General features: G+C 42.2%; 1 protein-coding gene across 1 annotated transcript in view; it reads right to left on the bottom strand.

The window, feature by feature from the left end:
* Positions 1-1877: 1877 nt before the first annotated feature.
* Positions 1878-27821, bottom strand: part of TMEM255B (transmembrane protein 255B) — a 54596-nt gene continuing 28652 nt past the window's right edge. Inside the window, exons 4-9 of the mRNA XM_056861944.1 lie at positions 24190-24279; positions 17692-17772; positions 10326-10411; positions 5976-6135; positions 3074-3217; positions 1878-2085 (exon numbers count right to left, since the gene is read on the bottom strand). Coding sequence (XP_056717922.1) covers positions 1918-2085; positions 3074-3217; positions 5976-6135; positions 10326-10411; positions 17692-17772; positions 24190-24279 — 729 coding nt within the window. The 3' untranslated portion in view covers positions 1878-1917. The remainder of the gene's footprint in view (positions 2086-3073; positions 3218-5975; positions 6136-10325; positions 10412-17691; positions 17773-24189; positions 24280-27821) is intronic.

The raw sequence follows: 27821 nt of genomic DNA, 5'->3' as shown, positions 1-27821 counted from the left end.
GATTTTGAAGTTGGCTTCCTGTCTAGGGAACAACCTTCACATGTTTCTCTTTGCAAACCTGGACACAATAGGCTCGAATATGACCCTCTGGAAAAACTCTGCTTGGCAAATAGCCATTATTGATATAGACTGGTTGACCTATATGCCATGGCGCTTTTTCTTAATTTCATGCACAAACCAGAAGCCAGTACAGTTTGCTATGTGAGAATTGGGACTTGCAAACTACGCCATTTGCCCGTTTACAATACCCTGGCTGCTTGGTCTGGTTTTCTTTTGGGATTGGATTCAGAGGCCCTATGGAATAACCAGCTCTTAGTGGGGAAATAGAGCACAACAGACACTGAGCTGCATATTTCACAACTTCCCCATGCTGTCTAGCAGGCTGCATAGGAGAGGGAAGGTGCAGCTTGGTTAAGGCCCTCTGCTAGCCTGGAGAACCCAAGAGAGGCAGATGGAGGTTCCTTGAGCCAAGAGAATGGGGCATTCCTTGCTTCTCTCTCCCACTTATTTTCCCCCTTATGTCTTGTCATTAAATAAGCAACCCTCTGGGATGCCAGGCATGTTTGCATGTTTGCAGATTGCAGATCCAACCCAGATGTACTGTCTGATCATCAGCAGATAGTAACAGCAGAGCCTTTATGAACACATGAAGCTGCCTTATACTGAATCAGACCCTTGGTCCATCAAAGTCAGTATGGTCTACTCAGACCGGCAGCAACTCTCCAGGGTTTCAGGTAGAGGTCTTTCACATCACCTACTTGCCTAGTCCCTTTAACTGGAGTTGCTGGGGATTGAACCTGGGACCTTCTGCATGCCAAGCAGAGGCTCTACCACTGAACCACAGCCCCTCCCCTAATCATGAATGTTGCACATAAGAGAGAAGGAAAGTGATGTCAAGCTCATGCATTTGCTTCTTCAGCACTATGAGTACACTGTCACGCTTGACATACCAAGAATAAACACTGCATAGCTTGATGAATCTGTAGCATACGGAAAAGATAGCTTTATTTTTTATAGTATTAAGTATGACACAGCACAATAGTCACACAAAAAGAAAGAGCTCAAATCTTTTAAAATAGTTTGATATTTCAATATTTACCCTTTGGAAAAACAGTTCATACTAAATCTGAATGCTTTCTCTGTCCTTTCTATAACATGCATAGACTTTAAAAATACATATATATCACACACAGCATATTTTATTGTAAAATAAGTGTCACAATCTTTTGGAAGACATCTTTACCCAAAAGAAGATACTAATTAATGTTAATGAGAAAAGGGAAATCTCTCTCTCTCTCTCACCGTCTCTGATAGCTAACTGCCTCTCTCTACAGTGGAAACTATTTGAATTCTCTAAATTGGTGCTACAAGGCAAAACTCAATGCAGATTTAGTATAAGAAACTGAAATTAGGCAGCCAGAGTCCTGGGTGTGGTTTCAGCAAGAGGGGATCCGCACACAAAATGGTTTGTATTGCAGTATGCTCCAGCATTTCTCTTCTGTGTGGATGGAGCTGACCATTCCTATCCCTCTTGGATTTAAAGGGACATCCCTATTCACCATCTTGGGGCACGAGATAGTGTTTGTGGCTCTCTCTTGAGCAGGGCTCTGCTGTCTTTGAAATGTCTACTGGAAAAAAAATAGCTACTGTGGGGAGGGAGCAACGATAGCAGAAGAGAGAGGTTGAAAATGACCACATGCAACCTTTGCCTGACCAATTGTTCTAGTTTAGAAGATACACCTGCAATTCATTTTCATGAATTGTCTCCTGGTTGCAAATGGTTTGTCTCCTGGTTGCAAATGGTTGCAAAAGAGGACCAGTACCATGCCACACAACATGACAGCTAGAACAGGCAGCACAGCCACGGTGATGGTTTCTCTTCTTGAACCTTACAGTCTGTTGATGACGGTCTCCAGGCTATGGGACATATGGTGGAGGCTTTTCACCAGACAGGAAGTAGGTCGGTGTATATAACGGAGGGGCATTGGGAGGAAGACCGTAGTTGGAGCTGGACTGAGATGGTGGCTGGGTGTCATCAGATAAGGAAATATCAGTTGATGAGGATGTTGGGAAATGGTTGGTGGGCTGTAATGAAACAAAAAGAGCTTTCAACAACAAATTTCAGAGCCATGTTTGTTGTAGCCAAAGCAAAAGGAGACTTATGGGGCCTTGAGGACTGATAAATGGACTGCATTTGATTAAATCAGCCCTAAATTATGATTTTAAATTTTGGTTTTATTTTTATGTAATATTTTATGTATTTTATTAATATTGTAAGCCACCTTGAGCTCTGTAAGGAAGAAAGGCAGCTAATAAATATTTTAAATAAGTAAATGAATAAAATATTGTGTACAGATTACACAAGATCCAAGCACAGTTTACAGGCTGAATTCAGAGGGCATGATAAACTGCAGTTTACACGCTGTCGCTAATTGTGACATTTCACTGCAGTTTGGGTTTGTAAAGCACCCTTTTTCACAGCACTGAATTCACCTTTGAGTCCACCATGCCACAGAGACAACACTAGAGAGTGGATGTCTAGGAGTTGGGAGCAAGGCAAGAAGCCGAATAACTGATTTATGTTGTATGTCTTGTTACTTCATGTAGATTTGTTATTTATGTCTGGACATCCTATCACGCTGTCTCTGGTGGCAAAGGATATATTTCATTGCACAGATAATGGTTTAAAAAACCATGACTTTTCAGTACATCTGAAAGCTGCCACAACAGAGTCTCAGCTTCTGCTCTGCAGACGTCCAATTTGTTGGCTCAATTTTTAAAAAATCGTAACAGCAATAAATATTTCAGATGACCCACTGCATACAGATTTACGGTCGGGAGAAGAGGGTCTCGTTCTGCGTATTTCTTGCACTGTGAATACATACACTATTGATAGATAAAGCATTGTTTAGGAACAAGCAGAACACTAAATCAGAACTGGCACAAGATCAGAAGAGGAGAGCCCCTCCCTCTCACCAAAAGAAGCTCCCCACGGCAAACCAATCTAGCAATGCCACAACAGAGCAACCTGCAGACAGACAAAGCAATAAGGCAGGACTCCTTCTGCACCTACCTGAAGAGGTAAATGATACGATGGATAATGAGGGACGGCTGCTGCTGAAGGACAAAATCCAGTGTAGGTCAAAATCTGCTGAGCTGGATTATAAAGGATCTGTGGTGGAGGAGCAGAGCTGAAGGCAATTTGGGACACGGGAGCCTGTACCACACAAGAAGCCAATATTTTGCTTATTTGCCAAGCCCTGGTTTTCACATTCATCAGATTGTTTTTTTCACATGTGCTTGGTGAGTTAATAAAGGCCAAACTAGACAGTATGGTGACCACAGGTCAGCTGCCACCATTTTAAAGAAGAATTTGGTCATTTAAACATGCCATGACAGCCTAATCCTGATCCAGTCCAGGGGATGGCAGGACCAGGCTGTTGGCCCCTGAATACCTTTTCCATTGCCGAAAGAGCCTCACAGTATTTTTAAATGCCAAAAATCTTCTTCAAAATGGTGTTGGTGGCCACAAGTCAGACCCATGGCTACTGTAACATCTGTTTCGGCTTTAACATCTTCCCCAAACAATGTCCTAATCTAGGCAAAGTGCAATCCAAATTGTAAAGAAATGTAAAAAAATGAAACTTCATCTCTTTTACCCAATATGAAGGTCAATTGCTTTTCTTGGCACCCCACCTTCTTTGGAAACGGGATGTGACTGGCATCTGATTGCATGTATGACTGCTCTTCAGTTCCTAGCAGATCCCAATCAGAATTAGTTGAATAGTTTCCCATTTCTAGACATTTCAGGCACAATGATTGCCATTGTAAAGCAGATGCCTTTCTGCAGACAGTTGTAAAAATGTGTTTGTTTGTTTTGCATAATCAGAAAAGTTCCACTGTAGCAGTAGAATTGAAACACATCAAGGTCATTCTGCATAGGTAGCTACGTCAGGAAGAAATTATTTGCTAGATCATTTTTTTCTTTTTGCTGAGTATATTCCAAAAATAAAATAACCTTGGCAGAAGGAAGCAGCAAGCAGAATCAAATGCAAACAGCAGCAGCAAACCCAGTAAGGAAAAGGAATGACCTTGATGTGTTCAGCAGATACCCTCTTGACTGGGATAGGGGAGAGTTGGAGGAAGCGCTGCAGAATTTACTGAAATACCTCTAAACCATTTCAAGGCCACGATCTGTGGGGAAAGATATTCTAAACATCTGTAGAGAAAAAGCTGGATTAAGCATGTACAGTCATTGCTGTGCTTCTTCCACACAGGGGATTTGTTTCTTTCTACAGTCTTTCTTTGAAAACATGCCTCCCTGTAGCTGAAGAGAACACAGCTTAGAATGGTAAGTAAGCATGCAGGACTGAGCAGAGGAAAATGTTCTTCCCTCCTTGCAGGAACCATTTTACTGCCAGCCTAAGGCAGTACCAAGTCACCTGTACAGGCCCAGAGCCATCTTTGAAGAATGTAATCATCCTGCCCTAGAGAGTTTGATGCCAGCCAGGAAAAAGCCCCTTGACTTACTCTTATATTCCACATGCTTTGCCCTGTCCTGTGGTCTTCAGTCCTAACCCTTAACCTTCCCCTGAGGGAAGGGGGAAGGCAAAACAAACCTCAACAACTATTGCTTCAACAATTTAAAAAGAAAGATTTACTCGCTCTGCTTCATGTAGGGTTTATATATATTTTTTAAAATAGCCCTAGACTATAGTTGCAGCAATATAACGTTATACTAATATGTGTACCAGGTTCTCTGAATTCCCTGCTTTTTTTTTTTTAACTCTTCCATTACAGAGATGTAAGGGGAAAGGCTCCTCCCTCCCTCCTCTTGCACTGTTTTCCCAGGCCAAAACAGTGCTGAGGGTGAGTTGTCTGCTTCATTCTGTAGCTGCATACACAGCTCCTCCCAGGACCATTTGAAGAACATAAGAACGGCCCTGCTGGATCAGACCAAGGCCCATCAAGTCCAGCAGTCTGCTCACACAGTGGCCAACCAGGTGCCTCTAGGAAGCCACAAACGAGACAACTGCAGCAGCACTATCCTACCTCTGTTCCACAGCACCTAACATAATGGGCATGCTCCTCTGATCCTGGAGAGAATAGGTATGCATCATGACTAGTATCCATTTTTACCAGCACACGTGTAAAATCCCTCGCTGCATTTCCTCCTTCACTCTTGAACCCCTTCCCATATTTACATACACATGCAGCCCTCCTTCACTCAAAATACACTCTTCTACACACAGGTAACATTCAAACAGACACATTCAAGTCAAACGTGGACACTGAGCCACAGTAAGCACTAATGAAATGCAAGAAGAAGAGTTGGTTTTTATATGCCGACTTTCTATACCACTTAAGGGAGTCTCAAACCAGCTTACAATCACCTTCCCTTCCCCTCCCCACAACAGACACCCTGGGAGGTAGGTGGGGCTGAGAGAGCTCTAACAGAGCTGTGACTTGCCCAAGGTCACCCAGCTGGCTTCGTGTGCAGGAGTGGGGGAACAAATCCAGTTCACCAGATTAGCCTCCGCAGCTCATGTGGAGGAGTGGGGAATCAAACCCGGTTCTCCAGATCATACTCCACCGCTCCAAACCACTACTCTTAACCACTACACCACGCTGAGCACAGAAAAACAATTCAGGGGGGAAGCAGGAACCCCTTCTCACCCCATGACATGGTCCCAAGCCAAGCTGAGCCCCTGAGGACCTTTAAAAGCTGCTGTGCAGCTTTGTCAGGGTACCTGTGGTTCGTCATTATAGCATTAACAAGCTCACCTATGCCCTTCCCCAGCACTATTCAAAGTTTTAAGCCTTCCTCCAGCATAAGGATGTTTCCTCTAGTTAAGTGGCTCTTCCTCCACTTTAGTTTCAGGAAGGCTCCTTAAGCTGCAGGAACCTCTTTCTAGCCTCAGGTAGGATACCACCTGCTGTGCAGATTTTTATCACCGGAATAGCTCAAGACTTACCACATCTTTAAATGCACCAAGTATTGCTGCAGTAACTATGCCAAGAAACAAACCAATGATGTTTAAGACAGTGGAGGACCAGAGCAGCCGGTACAGGTGAACCACATCCTGGCAACTGTTCACACCGAGGAACTCGTAATAGCTGGTAGAGTGTTCTGAGCTGGCAGAAATGGGGAGAAATGGCACATCATGAGCAATTAAGGAAAAAACAGTGCCAGATTCCTAGTCCCACAGTGTTACATTCCTCTCTGATAGTGATGGTATTCAAAAATTCTGACTGTCCTCAAAGCTGCTGGAATCTAGCTAACTTCCCCTGTTATAAAATGGATGGAGCATCCAATATTTTTTAAAAAATGCGTTTCTAATCTTCACCAGGGATGGGCTTTACAGAAATGTGTTAGTTTTGGAGGCTGCAACAGCTACAGCTCTGAATCACCTCCCCCTTTGCATTGTATGCCATTTCAGGAAATGTTTAAAAAAATGTAAATGGCCTTGCCAGCTGTGCAAAGACCTGCTGTATAAAGCCAGGACTGGAGCACCCACCATTTTTAACAGTTGTAAACGGCACAGCACTATTTCTGTACAAGCGCATTCAATAGCTACAACCATACTAACAATAGAATGGAATCTGAAGGAGTGCTATGCTAAGGCTAAAATGAAGTTGGGGGGCCACTTCTTTTGATCATGCTTTGGAGAGGGGCTGTGGCTCAGTGATAGAGCATCTGCTTGGCATGCTGAAGGTCCCAGGTTCAGTCCCCACCATCTACAGTTAAAGGAACCAGGCAAGCAGCTGATGTGAAAGACCTCTACCTTAGACCCTGGAGAGCCGCTGCCGGTCTGAGTAGACAATACTGACTTTGATGTACCAAGTGTCTAATTCAGTATAAGGCAGCTTCATGTGTTCATAAAGGCTCTGCTGATACTATCTGCTGATGGTCAGACATTACATCTGGGCTGCCCGACTGAAACCAAAGCCATCCTAATGGCTGAATGGTCAGTCAACCTCCTGTCACTGAGAAATTTCAGCTCACCCCCTTTGGAATGGTCTTAGATCCAGTCAGAGGGCCTGAAACTTCACTTGGCAACATTAACACAGGCATGTTTTACCCTTTTCACTACTGTGAAGCCTTCTTGCAGCCAAATTCAGACCTCGTGACCACCATTCGTATCATCACAGTCTCATGGCGAGACCATCACAATAGATTATTTTGTTTAGAAGTTTCAGTTTGCCCAGAATGCAACAGCTTATATCCAACTATAGTGGCTCACCAAAAGCACATTATAGAAATGCAGCAACATTTGCCCTGATTAGCTATACAGTCACAATTCAAGGCAACAGTTTTGTTTATAAAGGCCTTAAGTGCTTGGTCCCTTACCTAACAAAGGCATTTCCATGTGTGATGTTTAATTGAGTTTGTAGAAGAAGAAGAAGAAGAAGAGTTAGTTTTTTTATGCCAATTTTCTCTACCTTTTTAAGGAGAATCAAACCGGCTTACAATCTCCTTCCCTTCCTCTCCCCACAACAGACATGTTGTGAGGTAGGTGGGGCTGAGAGAGTTCCAAGAGAACCATTACTAGCCCAAGGTCACCCAGCTGGCTTCATGTGGAGGAGTGGGGAATCAAACCTGGTTCTCCAGATTAGAGTCTACCGCTCTTAACCACTATACCACACTGGCTCTTAACTTATAATGTGAAAACAAACACCACAGTAGCTTGACAGACTATTTGAAGTTTTTTACATACTCTACCCCATATTCACATGTGGCACAAACAGAATTCAAGAGGGTCAAATGCACTTAGAATCAAAGAGTTGGAAGGGACCACCAGGGTCATCTAGTCCAACCTCCGGCACAATGCAGGAAATTCCAAACTACCTCCTCCACACACACACCCAGTGACCCATACTCCATGCCCAGAAGATCCCTCTCATGATCTGCCTAAGGTCACAGAATCAGCATTGCTGACAGATGGCCATCTAGCCTCTTCCTAAAAACCTCCAGGGAAGGAGAGCTTACCACCTCCCGAGGAAGCCTATTCCACTGAGGAACTGCTCTGTTAGAAAACTTTTGAAACATCAGCCATAGAAACTGTTCTCTGTGTCCAACCAAGTTTTGTAGAATCTCCTCTTGTATTTACTATTTGTACACTATTCAGCGCAGACTATAGGAAGTCTCAGGAGCAGCTCTACTTGACAATTTCCAAAGCCTAAGATTCCCTGTGATCATCTTAATGGGTTGATATGGGGGAGAAGTGCAGTTTTAACATCTGTGTTTTCTGTTACCCATCTGTGATGGATAAGGGGTTAACCTGCAGCAAGAGCTGACAGACCAAGAGTGGGCGCAGCCAGGAGCTGACACTCTGAGCTCTGAGAGACAGAAAGGATTCAAAGCTTGGGACCCAGCCTGGATAGAAGGCTGTGAAAGGATTCGAAGCTTGGGACCCAGCCTGGATAGAAGGCTGTGAAAGGATTCGAAGCTTGGGACCCAGCCTGGATAGAAGGCTGTAAAAGTAGTCGAAGCTTGGGACCCAGCCTGGATAGAAGGCTGTGAAAGGATTCGAAGCTTGGGACCCAGCCTGGATAGAAGGCTGTGAAAGTAGTCGAAGCTTGGGACCCAGCCTGGATAGAAGGCTGTGAAAGGATTCGAAGCTTGGGACCCAGCCTGGATAGAAGGCTGTGAAAGTAGTCGAAGCCTGGGACCCAGCCTGGATAGAAGGCTGTAAAAGGATTCGAAGCTTGGGACCCAGCCTGGATAGAAGGCTGTGAAAGTAGTCGAAGCTTGGGACCCAGCCTGGATAGAAGGCTGTGAAAGGATTCGAAGCTTGGGACCCAGCCTGGATAGAAGGCTGTGAAAGTAGTCGAAGCTTCTGACCCAGCATGGATAGAAGGCTGTGAAAGGATTCGAAGCTTGGGACCCAGCCTGGATAGAAGGCTGTGAAAGTAGTCGAAGCTTGGGACCAGCCAGAGAGGGCTGTGATAGATTCTGAGCTTGGTAGCGAGACTGAGCAGAAGCCAGACTGTACTCTGTGAACCTGAGGGGTTCTGTTAAAGCCAAAGCTACTGAAACACACAACCTGTGGTAGTGACAGGAGTGAGAATTGGGTTAGAGAGGGCCCATTCTCAGGTCACAAAGGGGAATTAGTCTCTGAGGTAGAGCTATTCCAGTAGCAGGGAGGAGTGGAGGATTACAGCCACTGGTGTGGAGTAATCAGAGAGAATTGGAAGAGGGATTTTGGATATTTCCCCAAACTTCTGTGAGTTCTCTGAGGAGGGAAAGGAACTCAGACTTCCTTCGCTCCTGTGAGCTAGGCTGGGGACAGAGTCTGAGAGTCTGAATCTGAGTAAGTGTGAAACTAAGAACTGAAGGAACTTGAGTGAAGAAAACATCTACGCTATCTCTTTGAAGCAATCTTGCGTACATAAACCTGACTCTGAGTTTTCTCTCCAATTTCTGCCTTTTCCTTGAAAATCAATCTCTGTGAGTTCTGTTCAATAAACATCCCTGTTTGGTCTGTTTAAGTTAAAAAGCCTCATGTGTCGTATTCTCTCTGAGGTAAATACTGGTGTGGGACTGGAGGAGAAGGAAAATAATCTCCTCACAAATATACTCAGGCCAATGTCTTTCCCTCAGCATATACAGTCAGGCTGAGAGAGTGGGATATTGAAGAGGTTGAAAGGGGGGTGCGTCATACCATCCTGTGCCTTTGGAATAGGATGGGTTAGGTATAAATAATAAAATGTAAGTGTAATAGAGTGGAAATGCATTTGAGCAACAGGGAAAGAGAATGAACTGAGTAAATTCTGGGTTGAAATTATAAATCAAAGCCAAGAGCTTTATGGCAAATTAGAGCAATCAGTTTACCCAGAGTAAGTGAGATGGCAGAATAACCCTGTGAGGCTATTTTCCAACTGGTTTTTGTTTTGGTCTTTTGAGAAACATGAAACATCTTGTACTAGTGCTGGCACGCATATTTGTGTGGGAGGGAGGTTCCGAGCAAAAGGATTTAATGCCCAGTGTGCAGGAAACAAGCAGTTTTCTGCTTTCTTCGTATTGAACCAGGCCAGCAGAATTGGATATAATTGGCAACACTGGTGCATTATACTGGATCACCCACTCGGAGTGGATTGAACTATTAGGAACCCCTGCCTGCAATTCCTCCCAGATCCTGTGGAAAACATTATGAATGCATACTTTAAAAGGTAGAGCCTTCTTGTTGGCATTTGGCCATTTCTTAATGAATTTGAGACATTCCTTGGATTACGCCATGTTGTTGTTTTTCCTTAAGGGGTGGAAAAGGCAGATCTTAGACTGGCAGCAGCTTTCTGACCTGCGGCTGTCTGTAGGCACTTACTTTTCACAGTTGTACAAGTCACAACAGTAGCATGTGTTGCTCTTCACTCTCAGCTGACATTTACTGTTTAAGGTATAACACGTCACCTAGAATAACAAGTGAAAGCAAGACGTTCAGCTCTCCACTGCAAGCATTGACTGTGCCTGGGTGGAGGAGGGGGAAGAAACATAAGGACTCTGTGGCAACGGTGCCAAGCACTGCCTCTCCGCCAGGTGACTCACATCACTTTTTACAGCCTCCACCCAGGGGCAGTGTTAACAACAAAGGATATGGGGCAGCTGCCCTGGGCTGGATGAACCCCCCCCCCTCAACCATTCACAGCATTTTCCTGCTCCTAACAGAGGAGGAAAGAAGAAGAAGAGCCAGCAGTAGCTGTGCCCACAACCCACTAAGGGCTTAGGCAGGAGCCAGCTCATCTGCCCACCCACATTGCATAGAGAAAGGCTCACCCCTTTCTTGAGCCTGCGGCAGTGATTCTGGGGCCCCATCCTGGACTTTTGCCCAGGGCCCCAAAATCACTAAGATTGCTCCTGCCCCTTCCTCCTTTTGTCAATTGCACAGCTTGGAGGGGGTGGACAGGGCCAGCACACCACAGGACTGGTGGGCTCCAATATGATCTGCACTGCAATGTTTTAAAGGAAGGGGCTGTGGCCAGGCTGAGCATTCAGAGGAGCTATTAGCCACATACAGATCAACCCCACCGCACATGTGTATGCAAAACACTTGTTCAGGAAGGTCTCTTTCCCAGTATTAGTGTGAACTCAAATAAAATAAAATAAAATTTATTTCGATGTAAGATCAGCTCTGGATAAAAAAATTAAAAGTTAGATTAAAATAGTAAGACTATTAATGGTTCTGGGAAAGATGATTTGAATAGGAGGAAGAAAGACCATCTATGGGGTTCGATTTTCCGTCAGCCGTTTGCGGATCCCACAAGACCAAAGGCAAAATTTGGCTACTTGTGTGGTTATCTCCCGGGAGGAGTCTGCTAAGAGAAGGGAAACTTTAGCTTCTTCAGATCTCCCAGGGAAGGTTGACAATACGGGGAGAATGTACTGCGATATTATATAGTTTTAAAAAATTGCGTTGGAGCAGAACATGTTCTATGGTTTCCACTTTCTCAGTTTTGAATGGACATACAGTAAGCGTTGGTAAAAAGGAGTACGGTGATACCTGCCTTCCAGGAGGGCTGAAGGTAAGGTGTTATAGTGCGAACTCAATACAAGCACTCTCCCTGTCCATTCAGAGGAAGAAACATCAGTAACTTTAGGAGTGCTACAGCTGTAAGAGATTTATATTTATTGAGACCTTTGCACATTTGAGGTGGACAAGCAATTCTGGTTCCTGATTAAAACAAGAGCACAGAAGGTCTCGGTACTGATATGTTAGCCACATTCTGAGGATGGCCTGGAAATGGGAGGTAGATAGGTGCACTATAGAAACAGTCTTCTTGTCCAAGTGAAATAAATGGACCTAGGTGAGCACCATTTTCCCAGGACTACATTGGAGCACCTTGATTGCCCCATGGTGCTGTGTGGAAATGGGAGCCTAAACGGATACATGGACCTCCCTGCCACAATAACTTCTAATTTACTTTAGTGGATAAAGAAAGCTCTATTTGTGCAAAGTAATGTATGCATGCCCTGACCTGGATGGCCCAGGCTAGCCTGATCTCGTCAGATCTCAGAAGCTAAGCAGGGTCAGCCCTGGTTAGTATTTGGATGGGAGACCACCAAGGAATACCAGGGTTGCTGTGCAGAGGAAGGCACTGGCAAACCACCTCTGTTAGTCTCTTGCCATGAAACCCCCAAAAAGGGGTCACCATAAGTCGGCTGCGACTTGAAGGCACTTTACACACTCACAATGTATGCATAGAATGGCCCTACTGTGAAGCAAAAGAGAAAGCCAACTAATGAGGATGTTCAAAGCTCTGGGGTGGAACAGTGGCCTCAATCTACAAAAGATGTGTTTCTTTAAACCATTCTGGCATATTTTCATTATAAAATTTCAACAATTACATCAATATGGGAAAAATGAATGACATCCAATATGAACAAAATAATTAACCTAACTGAAGTGCAAGATTTTATTTTCACTGACACTAACAGAGTTAGCGCCCTTTGTTTTGTTTTTGTTCCTTTCTATGCCCATTTACTTCAATGGGCTTCAAAGGGTGTAACTTTGCTGGGGACAGCCCTGTAAATACTTTTCCCACTCCCCAAACACTAAAGACAAATGAAAGCCACACTTTATTCATGCAGTAAATTTGTACTGATGAATGTTTAAAGTGAACGATGCATATAACCTTTCTATTGGATGTAGCAGTCATATTGCAATATTAACGCTAACACAGGTAGGCACCCTGTCATCTCCTTTTCCATGCCTCTTTCTTACTAACAAGCATCTAGTACTCTGAATACAATATAAAGGTTATGTCAATACAAAATATGTATTTATTTATTACAGGCTAAAATCAATAACATATATAAGGCCCTGCAACAGTCTACCAGGACTACAACATGCTCATGTAAAAATACAACACAGATACACATAAAATCACAAAATTAGACTTTGACCAGACCAAAAGTGTTTCGGCCCAATGGCCTTCTTCAGTGGTCAAAACAATCATAGGTCCAGACTACAAATATACATAACTTTCTAAAAATCTTTATGACTATAGGTACGTTGTATTTGCAAGATAACAATTAATATATATAACTGCAAGACTTTCTCATCTGTTTTAGGCTTCGGTACAAATGGGAAACTAATCCCCGTGTGTGTTCCCCTCTTAAATGAGGAAATGTTATATTTCAGCCATAAATAAAATTGTCAAAATCTCATAGTCATAAAGATGTCTCAAAGTCCGGAGTAGTTATAAAGTATTCATTTAATCATTTCACTAAGAAAGATTTAAGAGCTGGCCTTGTCTTGTAAAATTTAAAAGAACTATTTAAAAGAACTCCATCTGTTTTATTTTTTTTCCTCCTGCAAAAGCAATGGAATAAAATATGACAGCATTTACAGGAAATCCCCACCCACTAACCTCCTCTCCCATGCCATCTATGCATTTTTAAAAGGAAACTCGCTTTCCAGTGAAATCAAGACTGATCATTCTGGCAGCATGATAAAAAGCATTTAGCGAAAAGAACTAGTCAGGAGTTTGGATTGAAATTAAACAAAACAAAATTACCGGTAGTAAGTGTGGAGCATTAGCTTTAAAGTGTGAACAGTATTAATGCGTGTAAAATGATGTCAAGTCACAGCCAGCTTACAGGAACCCCAGCAAGGGGCTTTCAAGGCAAGTGAGAAACAGAGACGGTTTGCCACTGTCTACCTCTGCAGAGTCTTCCTTGGTGGCCTCCCATCCTAGTACAGATCCTGCTTAGCTTCCGAGATCCGACGAGATTGGTAGGGTTGCAAACCTCCAGGTACTAGCAGGAGATCTCCTGCTATTATAACTGATCTCCAGCCGATAGAGATCAGCTCACCTGGAGAAAATGAGCGCTCTGGCAATTGGACTTTATGACATTGAAGTCCCTCCCCAAACTCCGCCCTCATAAGAACATAAGAAAGGCCCTGCTGGATCAGACCAAGGCCCATCAAGTCGAGCAGTCTGTTCACACAGTGGCCAACCAGGTGCCTCTAGGAAGCCACAAACAAGACGCCCTCCTCAGGATCCACCCCAAAAACCTCCCGCCAGTTGTGAAGATGGACCTGGCAACCCTAGAGATTGGGCTGTACCATGCTGCCTTCCTTTCCACAGTACTAATACTAAGGCTCAAAAACCTAACAAATCTTTTCTATATATTAATGCCTGGTAATATCCACAAGTGCTAAAACCTAACCTAAGCAGAGAGGGCTTCTGGGAGTTTCTCAAGGGCTGATCTTGATTAGTCTTCCCAAGGAAAGGACTTCATGGTTGTAGAGGCCCCTGAAAACTTCCGCAGTAGACTCTTATCCCCAACACAGCTATAACAGCCAGGAGGTAATGTTCAGTGCCTTTTAGCATGAGTTATGGAACTTATAGAATATAGTCTTTTGAGTGTCAGAGGGCCAAACTATTTAACATTGTATCAAGGCTGAAACTCATTTTACATGTTGAGTTAACTAAGGCCAAAGTAGTCAATAAGGTAATTGGCCCAAGAAATGGACCAGAGCCTAATTTAATATAGAGCAGGGATGGGTAGAAGACCATCAAAAGCACATCATTGGTGAGTGAGAAGGAAGACTTGAACCTTTCCTGTGCCCACACTTCCCCACTCCTGAACTCTTTGTCATAGCAGTTTTCACTGGAGTGGGGCTCAAAGGCTAGAAGCAACTCCTACCAGGAGGGAAATGGATAGGGAGAAACAGTTCTTGGGGAGGGGGGGCAGCATTAAGGGAAAATTCGGCTTTCCCACCAACCCATACTATGCTTTAAAACAAATGCACACTCTGGGGATTTTTGCATGGTAATTAGCAGCACGTTCTAGGCTGAATTGCCCTGCATATTTTTTTTAAATTTTGCACACTGAACCGTCATTCCAGAAGTGACTGCGAAGCTGGTGCATGCATGCTTCACATTACAAAAGAGCCCATTTAACGCGACCTTTGGTGTTTGCCATGAAGAATGCCCCTCAAGGAACAATGCAAAACAACAGAGGTGCTTTAGCTATGCATATGCTAATTGCTATGCAAACAGGAACAAAGAAGCAGGCAAGTGGGAGGAGTCGAACTTCTCTTTTTGCATCAGGACCGTGAAAAGGCATTTTTAAAGTAGCATTTTTAAAAAGAGCTTTGAGCGATCATCAAAATTGACCATGCAAAAATGGCCTCTCACTTCCTTTATATGAATTTGGCATGACCCCAAGTTGACATTTGCTGCCTTAGCACCTGGTTTGGTCCTTGGCTGCCTAGAGTTATTAGACACACTGTTTGATTGATGACACATGCCTGGCATTTTGCAAGATACACTATTTGCATTTTTTATTTCAGTTTTTCTTCTTTTCCTTTTCCCCTCCTGCTACTGTAATCATCATTTTGGCAAACTTGTGCATCCACAAAAATTATATATATCCCACAGATCTTTGCTTGAGCAAATCCACTTTGTCTGACAAGAGAGACATCCCATGGTAAGCTAGGCAGTATGAAAACCACACTCTACACAACTGAATATACCCTGAACTGAAATTCATAATGAGAAAAATTGAGCACATTTGGATTTGCCTCTGTAACTCTCAAGATACTGCATTTCACAGAACATTTCAAGGGCACTGGCAAATACTTCAGAAATGGAAGGAAAGTACAAATATTAGGAAAATATGGGGAAAGTAACTGTGAAATTGTAGTGGATAAAAGGGGCTCTCGAACTGATCTTTACTCTCTTGACTTCTAAGATTTCAAAATATTCTGTTATGCATAATCACAAGAGTGAGAAACTTCTTAGGATCCCAAATTGTGTATCGTGCAGTGTTTTTATAGTTACATGGCAATCCAATCAATGTGAGGGATGGGGGGTGGAAAACACCAATACCTGTGTATGAACATTATCCTTGTGTGTGTAAAGTGCCATCAAGTCGCAGCCGACTTATGGCGACCCCTTTTGGGGTTTTCATGGCAAGAGACTAGCAGAGGTGGTTTGCCAGTGCCTTCCTCTGCACAGCAACCCTGGTCTTCCTTGGTGGTCTCCCATCCAAATACTAACCAGGGCTGACCCTGCTTAGCTTCTGAGATCTGACAAGATCAGGCTAGCCTGGGCCATCCGAGTCAGGGCAACAGTATCCTTAGGACAGCTTAAAACAGGACAGAATAAAAGTACACATGTATTTTTAGCTGCTTAAAGACATCTTTAAAGAGATACCCATTTAAACGTAAAACCCTTTTGAAAAAAGAATGAGTCCCTCCCTAGGCCTATTCATATCAACAGCTAAAAATAGAAACGCACACACACAAATATATATTCCTGTATTATATCAGAGTATAAACCAACTCATTTGAAGCAACGCTTGTAATTTATTTCTGTGGTTTGTGTGTTTGTTTTTTCAGTGATTTAATCATCATGCACAGCAAATACTTGAATTTGGTACCGACAATGAATTCAGTGTTTTCCAAATTACTACATGTATTTTTTTAAAGTATCCTATCCTTTCTCCAAAAACAGCAGTGGGTGATGTACAGCCTATCCTCCACACCAATCCTATGAAGTAAATTAATCTGAGAGACAGTAACTGATCCTACTAAAGAAATGAAATTCATGTCCAACTAGACTTGAACTCAGGTCCTTTCAGCTATTGTTCAGTGTTCTAGCCACCATCCCACATGATAATCTCAGCTTTTATTTAAAAACAAAGTTTCTTGCCCTAAAGCTCCAGAGATTAGGGTTGCCAGCCTCCAAGTGGTGGCTAAAGACCTCCTGCTATTACAACTGATCTCCAGGAGACAGAGATCAGTTCACCTGGAGAAAATGGCTACTTTGGAAGGTGAACTCTATGGCATTATATGCCATTATAGTCTTCTCTACTCCTCAAATCCTGCCCTATTCAAGCTCCACCCCCAAAATCTCCAGGTATTTTCCAACCCAGAGCTGGCAATCCTACTAGAGATAGTCTTGAAAGTATGTGGGCAGTGCCCGAAAAAACTTTTGGGGTGACAGGGTAAGCCAGACAGAGAGCAATGTAGAGAGTGAGGGGCCAATATCTTATAGAGTTCTTTCCCTCTTTCCATGACAAGCAGAATCAACTATGCAAAGTAAGGAAAGGTAAGCAAATACGACTGGTGTATACAATTTCAATGTCACATTGTCACAGAATACAGCTTTTCTTGGTGCATAGTTTGGGTTTATTGACCGCACATTCAGAACAAAGTACAGTCTGCAAATATGCTGTGTATAACACACCCTGTAACAGGAACAAAGAATTGAGTCTGCTGTCTAATGTATCAGCCAAGAGTCCACTGCCATGGGATATCCCTGCTGTTGGCTGAAGAATAAAAATGAATACCTTTATTTATTTAGATATTTATATCCCAATTTTCTCCCCAATGGGAACCCAAAGAGACTTACCACGTCATTATCCCCTCCTTCATTTTATCCTCACAATCTAAACACAAAATGTAGGCATTCTTGGTTTGTGTCAGATCATTACAACACAAAGTTATGGTTTTCAGGCCAGGGTAAACCTATTAACTTGGACACATATTAGAATATTACTCTGAGTGAGTGTGTGGGGGGATATTTGTCTAATGTATGTATTCCAAGGGACCATTACTGAACAACAATGGGACATGAATAGCTTTGATTCCAGTTTAAATATACATGTTCTAATAGCAAGTTGAAGAAAGAACTTCCTGTTTGTAGAGCAGCAAAATCAACTGTAGTATGTTAGTTTACCTCTGTCTGGTAGGCATCATAGAGGAATCCTACTCCACTTGAATAATACTGGCACCTTTTATTATATAAAGGCCTGGGCTCCTGAAAGAAGAAAAAAACATTACAAGAAGATATTAAATAGAGCCATCCTAGGTAGATCTATTCAGAATTGTCCTCAAGTCTGTTCAGGGGAACTTGCTCCCAAGAGGGTGTCCTTAGGATTGTATTGTTAAAGTCTTATTTGTACAGCATCAAGGCATCAAATATAACTTCATTCCCTCCAATCAAATGCTGTCAAGTTTGAATGAAGTCAGTTTAGGTTACTGGATAGCCAGAAGCATTCTGCTGCATGTTTTCTTACCAGCACACATTTATCATCTCAGAAACAAACTGAAATAGGTGAGTTGCAAGGAAGGGAGATGTACTGGGGGGGGGGAGTCCTATGCATATGCCAAATTGGATTCTGACCTGAGGCCAAACTGTATTTGGGAAGGTGGAATTTAGCAACGCAGATTTAGCCTGGCTCTCACACAACACTTCATAGTTGTAAGAATAGTTGTACTATGAAGCTAGTGGTCTGGAAATGTCTTGGAAAGTCCCTTGAAGTTTCTGTGAAGCTAGGGGCCAAACAGTTCATGATATTCAGTTGCATGCAGTTTGTCTGACTCTTTTTACAAAATCAAATGCAACCACAGAAGCTGCTAACTAAGCCTGCCCTCTGACTTTTGTTCTGGAACAGAAATTGACAGGAATTCATATGTTTCTCCATAACTAGCCAGGCTGGAGGACTTCCAATAAATCCAGCATAGACTGAAATAGCTTGCCACTTTGTTACCTCAGCTGTAACATAAGCATATTTACCAGTGTTGCTTTTAAAAAATTAAAATCAACCGTTAAAGGAGTGTGCCATTTTAAGTGTTAAATTCATATTAGAAAGAGCATGTGTGCCCTCTAGAGGAAAGTGGACTTATCGTCTGTAGAAATAACTGATTATAAAGCTTGAAGACTGGGAAACATAATAAAACTGGTTTGGAGATTTACATCACCTCCCTAACTAAAGATGCAAAGCCCCATTAGAATTTCATTCAAAAAATCAAAACGGATGTGACACAAGGGATCCATGATTCACTTTTTAATATACATTTTAAAAGAAATTATGAGACGTTACTGATTTAATGGGAGAAATGGCACTGTGGGGGAGGGGTTGACCTTTTCCCCATGTTGTTTCTCCAATCTAAGAAGAGTTGGTTTTTATATGCTGACCTTCTCCACCACTTAAGGGAGACTCAAACCGGCTTATAATCACCTTCCCTTCCCCTCCTCACAACAGACACCCAGTGAGGTAGGTGAGGCTGAGAGAGCTCTAACAGAGCTGTAACTTGCCCAAGTTGCTGGCTTCGTGTGTAGGAGTGGAGAAACAAATCCAGTTCACCAGATTAGCCTCCGCTGCTCATGTGGAGGAGTGGGGAAGCAAACCCGGTTCTCCAGATCAGACTCCACCGCTCCAAACCACCTCTCTTAGCCACTACACCACATTGGCTCTCCAGTAAACGCCCCTCAAGCTTTTACTAGCTCTTCTAGTGAAAAAAATCAGGCACTGAATGGGAAATCAGAACTTGAGGACATATCAACATTACCTGGGACCAAACTAGACATGACAGTGTCCTCCTGGCAGCCACGAGGGCATCTGGTCTAAGCAATGATGACACAGGCTCAAGACACTAAATTGCTGTCAGTCAGTGAGGCATCCTTGTTTTTCCTCCCACACCTTTTCAAGTGCCAAAACAATTGGGGGGGGGGGCAGTAATTTTGACACTTGATAAGGCACAAGAGAGAAGAGCACCTCAGCCCACTGAGCTGTGGACAGAATCAGGATTGGGCTCTTGTGGCATTTTAAAATCATGGTGGTGTGCTCATGGTAGCCACAAGGACCCCGTCATGTCTAGTGTGGCCCTTAGACGAATGATTCACCTTTCCTGCATAATATCTGTACTTCCTAATATTTCGTCTCCACTACCTGCTACTCAAGTAATAGCTGACAGACCTCTTCTGTGGTGACCCTTCTGAACATATGTCAAAATGAAAATGACGTCAATAGTAAACAATTAGCAAGTTCCCAGGACAAAATGTGTCTGAAAATGCACATATTTTACTCACAAATTCTTTCAGCATTAAACAAAGATTTTATGTATCACAGAAAAGAAGTTCCTAATTTTGAGGGGGCCTTCATGGACAATTCTTATGCCCCTTCCTCCAAGATTCCTGATTTGTAACCTTCAGTTTTGATGCCCTTTATACTGTTTCTATTCCAACACTATGAGCACTTGTATTTCCAAGTAATGAGGGACTGTAACTGACTCTGTTAGCCTGTCTAACACTAAGTAAAGTCCAGTTTGCCTTCCTGGTATTGATTGTCTAATTGAAAGGGACCTGCTGACTACATTAGAAGCGGTTTTCACTAAAATCAATGGAAGCCTGTTCCTATACACATTAAAATACATACAGTCTGCTTTGAAGGAAGCCGTTACTAAAGGAGAAAGTTAACACCCTATATAGTTAGAGGCACAGTTTGAAAACAAAGAGATAACCTGGATAATCACATGTGCAGTTCTTTGCTGAAACATTGGTGTCCTAGGACACTTACCTGAGAACATTATTACCCATCCTGTGCTACATCAAAAATAAAATAATTCAAAAACAGGCAATAAACAAAAATAGGATCTAAGCCTTTTGCGTTCAGAATGATTGTTTCTGTTTTTTAATTTATCATATAAGCCAGGCAATTAAATGACTCACACAGGATGGAAATAGTATTACAATAATTAGCTATGATTTTACATCATGCACCACCATGGAGAAAGAAAATACATCTAGTGTTTTCCTCCAGAGTGGCTTGGTAAATTTAATTAAGGCAAAGCACTGAATGTTATTTGAGTTCAGTTTCCTATTACCTTTGCATTTATCAAGGGAATGGTGTCTATTTTTACAGGACCTGTCTGCAACTGAAAGCTATGTGTTTTTCCTTTATTGCAGCTTTTTTGCAGAGAAAGGGAATATTTGAGCAAGGAAGATCAGCATTATACATGCATCATAGCTTGAAACCACTGCTCGGTTTGTACTGATGTAGGTAATAGGTGTTCCGCCTGAACATTCTGTACTATTTCAACTTATATCCACCAGATGGCATCATAGAATCCCCTAATTCCTGGAAATCGGTAAAGGACAGATCAAGAGGCTCAAACTAGGGCTGATTTTCTGTGGGCAAACATTTTTGAGACACAAAAGAGAGCTGTGGGAACCTGCGTGTTCTGCAAAAGACTCTGCCATGTATCTTTTGTGCACGTTATGCCCAACTTTGCTTCCGTTTGCTATGTTTGTGTTGTTTTTAAGGGGTTCGTACAGTACATTTGTTATTATCCCTACTTTTTGCCTTTATCCAGTCCCAAAAAAAAGTTTTGTGAATAACAAAAGGTCCATATATTGAGTGGTGAACTGGATCTGCCTTCATTTTGGGCAGATATACATCTTTCCTAAGAGACTCAGATTCAGGAGCATCAGGCTATTGCTCTTTCAACAGAAGTCATAAATGCAGGAAAGCATATTAGTTGGCTCCTGTGGTCACCCCACATTCTTTCCCCCAGTGCAGCTAGCTGTGCAGAATTCTGACTGCCATAAGAAGCAGCCATGGACACTCTTGCTCCAGCATCCAGAGCGGCTTTTTAAGCTTTTCTTTTAAAAGATGAAATTTTAAAGGTATACATCTGCTAACTTTGCTAGCTGCAGCCTGTTCTTCTATATAAGTTTCCATAGGTTGTAAAAATAAATGTCAGCCTATGGTAGATATGAGAGCTTAACGCTATTCTTGAAATAGATATTCATTTACTAATTGAAACAAAGAGGTACATTTCTTTAAAATGTGTTAGATTTTCCCTTGTTGAAGGAATAATCATAAGGCAAAACAACTTTTTTCTATCAAACAAGAAAAGATTGCTTTCGGGTTTTTACAGGGGTATCAGGTTTGCAATATGCAAGGGCCAGATCTACTGCTAGGTAACAATACACCTGCAACAAATATGATTTCCAGATAATGGATTCCTGTAATGTCCATATTTTTTTCTCAACTAACATCATTACAAAGTACTGTCAGCTATATTTGTTTCATTGGATTCCTGTGTTCCATTTTTCATGTCTTTATTTTTAGGTGAAGTGTGGTTTTGAATACACAAATGCTAGAATGAACTTTAACACATCAAGTTACATCTGCATTATGATTTTTCAAATGAGACAGGGGTACTTTAAATCAAGCCACTTTTACATCTAATTTTATAAGTGCTGTTATCTAGAGATTTTTTATTAAGTGCAGTGTTTTTCCTCTGAATGGGACAAACAGCCTAGTTATATGCATCTCTGGTGATTTGTCTTCCACAGAAGCATTTTGCATCATCAAAAGGAAAAAAAATTGAAGTATTTTCCGTTTCATCTTCTCCCTTATTGACCAGCCCCCTCCCCCTGAAAGCACTTTATTAAGAAAAGTGGTCAATGAACTTTTATTATTTCTCTAAGCTTAAAAAAAAGGTAAGTAACAAGCAGAATAAATTCTTTACATTAAGAGATTGGAAGATGGTGGCAAACATTGATAATGCCTGCATCCCTGCCTCATTCCTATCTCTTTCTAATGAAATCAAGATAGCAACCCATATAAGATGTCATAGTCTAAGTCTAAGTATAGTCTAAGGCCCAAAACAAGCCCCATGTGATTGCCTGTGTGGCTACTGGCAGCATCACGATCCAACAGGTATCTCATGCCACCCCAACTGCATGCGCTGGCTCCTAACTAGGAGGCTTTTACATGATTTGCACAACAATTTGCAGTCATTGCAATTTGGGTAATCAAGGTGTCCCTTTCCTTGCACTTCTACGAAGTCACTGGGCACATGTGTGGAAGTGCCAGTTTTGTCAGGTGACATTTCTAGATATTCCCTACCAGTCAGCATCTCTTAAATGAATCAGATTTCATTATAAGGGAGTGTGCATAACACCATTAAGCCCAGAGTCCAAAATTGCCTAACTATACCGCTGGTCTGGTCTTCAGAGACCTTTAGAATGTGTATATGGCAACACCATATTTCTTGCACATAAAAACAATCACTGAACATCACTTTTTGAGATTTTTTTTAATAAGTAGTTGGAATATCAATGTAATAGTATATTGCCATGACCATTACCATTTTTTTAAAAACCCACACATACAAACTCAGTCATTTTCATACATACAATATAGTCCAACCTCCAGAGGATTCATTTTAAATTTATCATTTCAAGCTTACAAGAAAGGGAAAAAAAGAAAAAAAACAACCCAAAGGCCTATTCAGCTATCTTTTGATACACTGCTTAATCTTAAACTATACCAATAATATCGATCATTTCTACCTATTCACGTAATCTTCAATTGGCTAATAATCTCTATTTACCATTCCATATAAACTATGTTATATATCTATTGAATATATAATCTAATATTGCTATTCCAATTATTTTTTCCCATTTTTATTTTATTTTTGCTCTCAAGTCATATCTGACTTATAGTGACCCCATGAAGTTTTCTGGGTCAGAGACACTCAGAGACGGTTTGCCATTGCCTGCCTCCACGTCACAATCCTGGTATTCCTTGGAGGTCTCCCATGGCCAGGCTCAACCCTGCTTAGCTTCTGAGGTCTAGCGAGATCAGGCTAGCCTGTGCTATCCAGGTCAGGGTTGCCACAGCAACTAGGGCAGGGAAAATGCAGGAAAGGCTGCAATCTGGTATCCCTATTGCGGCTGCAGTGCAGCACTAGCTGCAACTACACTGAGGCTTCCGTAGGGAAGTGTGGAAACGATCTCAGTTACAGATTTTAGCTTGGATACAGTGCAACATTTCCATGGGTGAAGGCGTTTTCACTCCAGGTACTAGCTGGAGATCTCCTTCTATTACAACTGATCTCCAGCTGATAGAGATCAGTTCCCCTGGAGAAAACGGCCGCTTTGGCAATTGGACTCTATGGCATTGAAGTCCCTCCCCTCCCCAAACCATGCCCTCCTCAGGCTCCGCCCCCAAAACCTCCTGCCTTTGGCAAAGAGGGACCTGGCAACCCTACTTACAGAGCATGATTTTTTCAGCTTCTGTTTCTGTTGCAACCCAAAATACCCCTCAAAATGCGGCTCCGAGAACATCCTGAAGGTTATTTTGGACTGCAGCGGAAGGTGAAGGTGAGAAGATGGAAATGGGTGGAAATGCTTCTGCCGACAAAAATGCTGCACTAGAACCAAGCCACTAAGACACCTCTACATTTTCACACTGATGTAGCTTCCTAATAGTTTACTATTAACAGGACTGAATAAACAGAACTTATTTTAGTTTCACAAAATAAGAAAACAAATAAGTAATTAGACTTCAACAACAACCAGAACTTCTTCCTGCCCACATGGCATAAGCATGTGTTTGTTAACCAGGTTAGAACAATAATAGTGAAAGATACTCACTATGTGTCTTGCTGCAAACACACCATCAACTATTGCACAACAGAAAGCTGCTACCACTCCAAAGCTGATAAACACGATGGATGCTATTAACTAGAAAGAGAAAAAGCAGACTTCATTATGTGCTCTGTACAACAACTCAAACATAATTATGAAATAAGTTATTGTGTTTGCATCGCTTCCTGCTCACATTTGGTCATTTGACGTATAGATTTACTGCAGAGAGAGAGAGAATGAAGAAGGGATTATGATGCAGAATTTCTGGCAAGTAATATACACTTTTAACTGGCATGTAACCTAGCATATATTTTTGTGCTGTGAGTCTTAACCGTTATGCAATGATTTAATATTTTTGAAACTTATTTTTAACTTGTCGTGTGTAAACATGGGAGTAAAAAAAAAAGGTAAAGGTCCCCTGTGCAAGCACCGGGTCATTCCTGATCCATGGGGAGACGTCACATCCCAACGTTTTCTAGGCAGACTTTGTTTGCGGGGTGGTTTGCCAGTGCCTTCCCCAGTCATCTTCCCTTTACCCCCAGCAAGCTGGGTACTCATTTGACCGACCTCGGAAGGATGGAAGGCTGAGTCGACCTTGAGCCGGCTACCTGAAACCGACTTCCGTCGGGATCGAACTCAGGTCGTGAGCAGAGCTTTTGACTGCAGTACTGCAGCTTAACACTCTGCGCCACGAGGCTCCTAAACATGGGAGAGCTGTGTTCAAATGCACTAAATGACCTTGGGCAAGTCCTTCAGCCACAGATGCCTGTTTTGTAAAGCAAGAATAGTGAAATCTTCTTTATGTGCTCCATAACAGTGCTAGACACAATCAGAGTAGCAATACAAACCTAAATTTAATTTGATATGTAACATATATAAAACATCTATTTATTTCTGATTTTGTGACGATAACTATTATGCCAATAAAGGTCTGTCTGTCTGTTTGTTCGAATAGCAATGACCTACCTATGCAGCAAAACAAGGTGGGAATGAGGTGGTAGAATTCCAGAGTGCCAGGTCCAGAACTGATTGTCCCATTTCAGACAGTGTATGTGTGTGACATTTTAGTACAATTAATATTCCCCTACGTAAAACCTCTCTGCAAGTAAAAATCTAGCACAGCTGGGAACAAGCTGGGTTAGATGTTCTCTCAATTATAGTTTTTTTAAATAAATTTTCAAGGAGATATTCAAATAAACACAGTCAGTTCCATTCAGTTCATTTCAGTCCAATGACCATAACACACATATCCAACATCATAGATCTTAGAACATAAGTAAATACCCTCCTACATAGACTTAACCCTTTTTTAATTCCAGTGGGGCAGCTGTGTTAGTCTATTGTAGCAAAACAAATCAAAGTCCAGAGGCACTTCAAAAGACTAACAACATCAATTCCAGTATGAGCTTTCATGAGTCCTACATTTGATCTTAGCCAAAAGACCGAGAAGCTTTCATGAGTAAGAGCTTTCTTCCTCAAATACAATGGGAAGAAAATGATTTTCCTCATTTTTACAGAAAATTACAGAATGGGAGTGGAAAGTCAGAGGTATTCTCTGCTTAGCTCCTCCCTTATGAGTCTAATTCACAAAAGCTCATACAGGAATAAATGTTGTTAGTCTTTAAGATGACACTGAACTTCTGTTTTGTTTAACCTTACTTAATCGCACTCTAACTGCAATGGATAAGAATTTTGCCGGTGATAATATAATGGTTTTATTTGTACTTAAAATAAAATTTGAAACCATGCCTTTGGACGATCTGCTAAAAAGTTTAGAAATCCACTGCACCAACAAATTAAATTGAAGTTCAGAATAAAGACTGTAAGATAATAATACGCAAGACAGAATCTACAACTTTACTTCTACAAAGACATACCCTTTCAGATTGACAAATGTGCTTAAATCTGCCCTCCAGCAGAACTGATGGCAGGGCATACAGTCTGAGATGTCAGTCTACCCTCAGGATTTTCACGTATTATTCTGGTGCACTGGTAGAGATGGCAGTTATGAAGTGATGGACCCATATCTCAGTAAGTTTGCCTGTGTTGATGATAACTGAGATTAAAAGCATTGTGCACGAAAGCAGTTCTGTAATGACTATTTTGTGTAACCCAACTATCATTCAATAACTACTACAGTTCAAAACACACCGTCTAATCAACAGGAATGTTCCCATGATTGGAGAAGTGACTATCACAGGGGAACATAGGAAAAATGGGAGCACTACCATGATAATAGTTTGTGTCTCCTTCTCAGCTTTAAAGTCTTATTAAGCCCCATCAGTTGTTCTAATACAAAGCTAACTGTTCTTCACCTACCTAGAACCCAATACATTTCCATACACTAGGTAAGACATTAGGGTTCCCAGGTCCCTCTTTGCCACCAGTGGGAGGTTTTTGGGGCGGAGCCTGAAGAGGATGGAGTTGGTGGAGGGGAGGGACTTCAATGCCACAGAGTCCAATTGCCAAAGCGGCCATATTCTCCAGGTGAACTGATTTCTATCGGCTGGAGATCAGCTGTAATAGCGGGAGATCTCCAGCTAGTACCTGGAGGTTGGCAACCCTATAAGACATGTACGCATGAGGAGAGACCAGTTTAGACTTGTATCATTTCTGGAAGTCTTTAAGCCTGGTACTGAAGACAATAAACTATTTTATCTCAGCATGGTGTAGGGGTTAGAATGCTGGACTCAGATCTGGGAAACCTGGGTTTGAATCCCCCATTATGCCATGGAAGCCAGTCACTCTTTCACTCAACCTGACCTACCTCACACAGTTGTGGTAAGAATCAAACATGAACCCACATCAAGCTGCATTATACTGAACCAGACCATCAGACCATCAAGGTCAGTAGTATCTACTCTGGCAGCAGCTCTCCAGGGTCTCTGGCAGGGTCTTTCACCTACTACCTGCACCTTTTAACTGAAGATCCTACAAGTTGAATCTGGGATCCTCTGCATGCAAAGCAGAAGTTATACCACTGAACCACAGACCCTATCCTGAAGGATAAAATTGGAAGAGGAAATAGCAATGCTGCATGCTGCTTTGGGTCCCTACTGGGGAGAAAAGCAGGGTGTAAATATATAAATAAACAAACTTCAACCATTTATATATTGGTGAAGTGAACACTTGGTAAACTTTACAAATTGATGAATTGCTATGTCTCCATCTATAAATGGGGATTATCAATATCTGGCAGAACTATGACCAGGAAATCACTTTTGTTACTATGGTAACAAAGCAGATTAATATCCGAGTGCTGTGGTCGGCAAACTCATTAGTCAACAGAGCCAAATATCAACATTACAACGATTGAGATTTCTTTTGAGAGCCACCTAAACAAATAAAGGGAGAAGAAAGAGGGGGCAGGAAATCAGCTTGCTTTCCCCATCATTTCCCCCACCCTGCAGTTATTTATGGAGCCTTCAGCTCGCTTTTATTAAGTCCCATCAACATAAATAACACCATTAGGGTCGCCCAACTCCTGCAACTGAGATTTTGCTACTAGGTTAGCAATGGGAGGGGGGTGGAAGGAGCCCCAGTGTCTGCCTGCCCTCAACAAATGCTGTTTCTCCCATTCAGCCCCTACACAGCAGCCACCGACTCTATGCCTCCAGAGTGATCTCGTGCAAATCGCA

The sequence above is a fragment of the Euleptes europaea genome, chromosome 16 (genome assembly GCF_029931775.1).
Source record: "Euleptes europaea isolate rEulEur1 chromosome 16, rEulEur1.hap1, whole genome shotgun sequence".
Lineage (NCBI taxonomy): Eukaryota > Metazoa > Chordata > Lepidosauria > Squamata > Sphaerodactylidae > Euleptes > Euleptes europaea.
The sequence above is the reverse complement of the archived record's forward strand: the minus strand, read 5'-3'. Positions and strand labels throughout refer to the sequence as shown.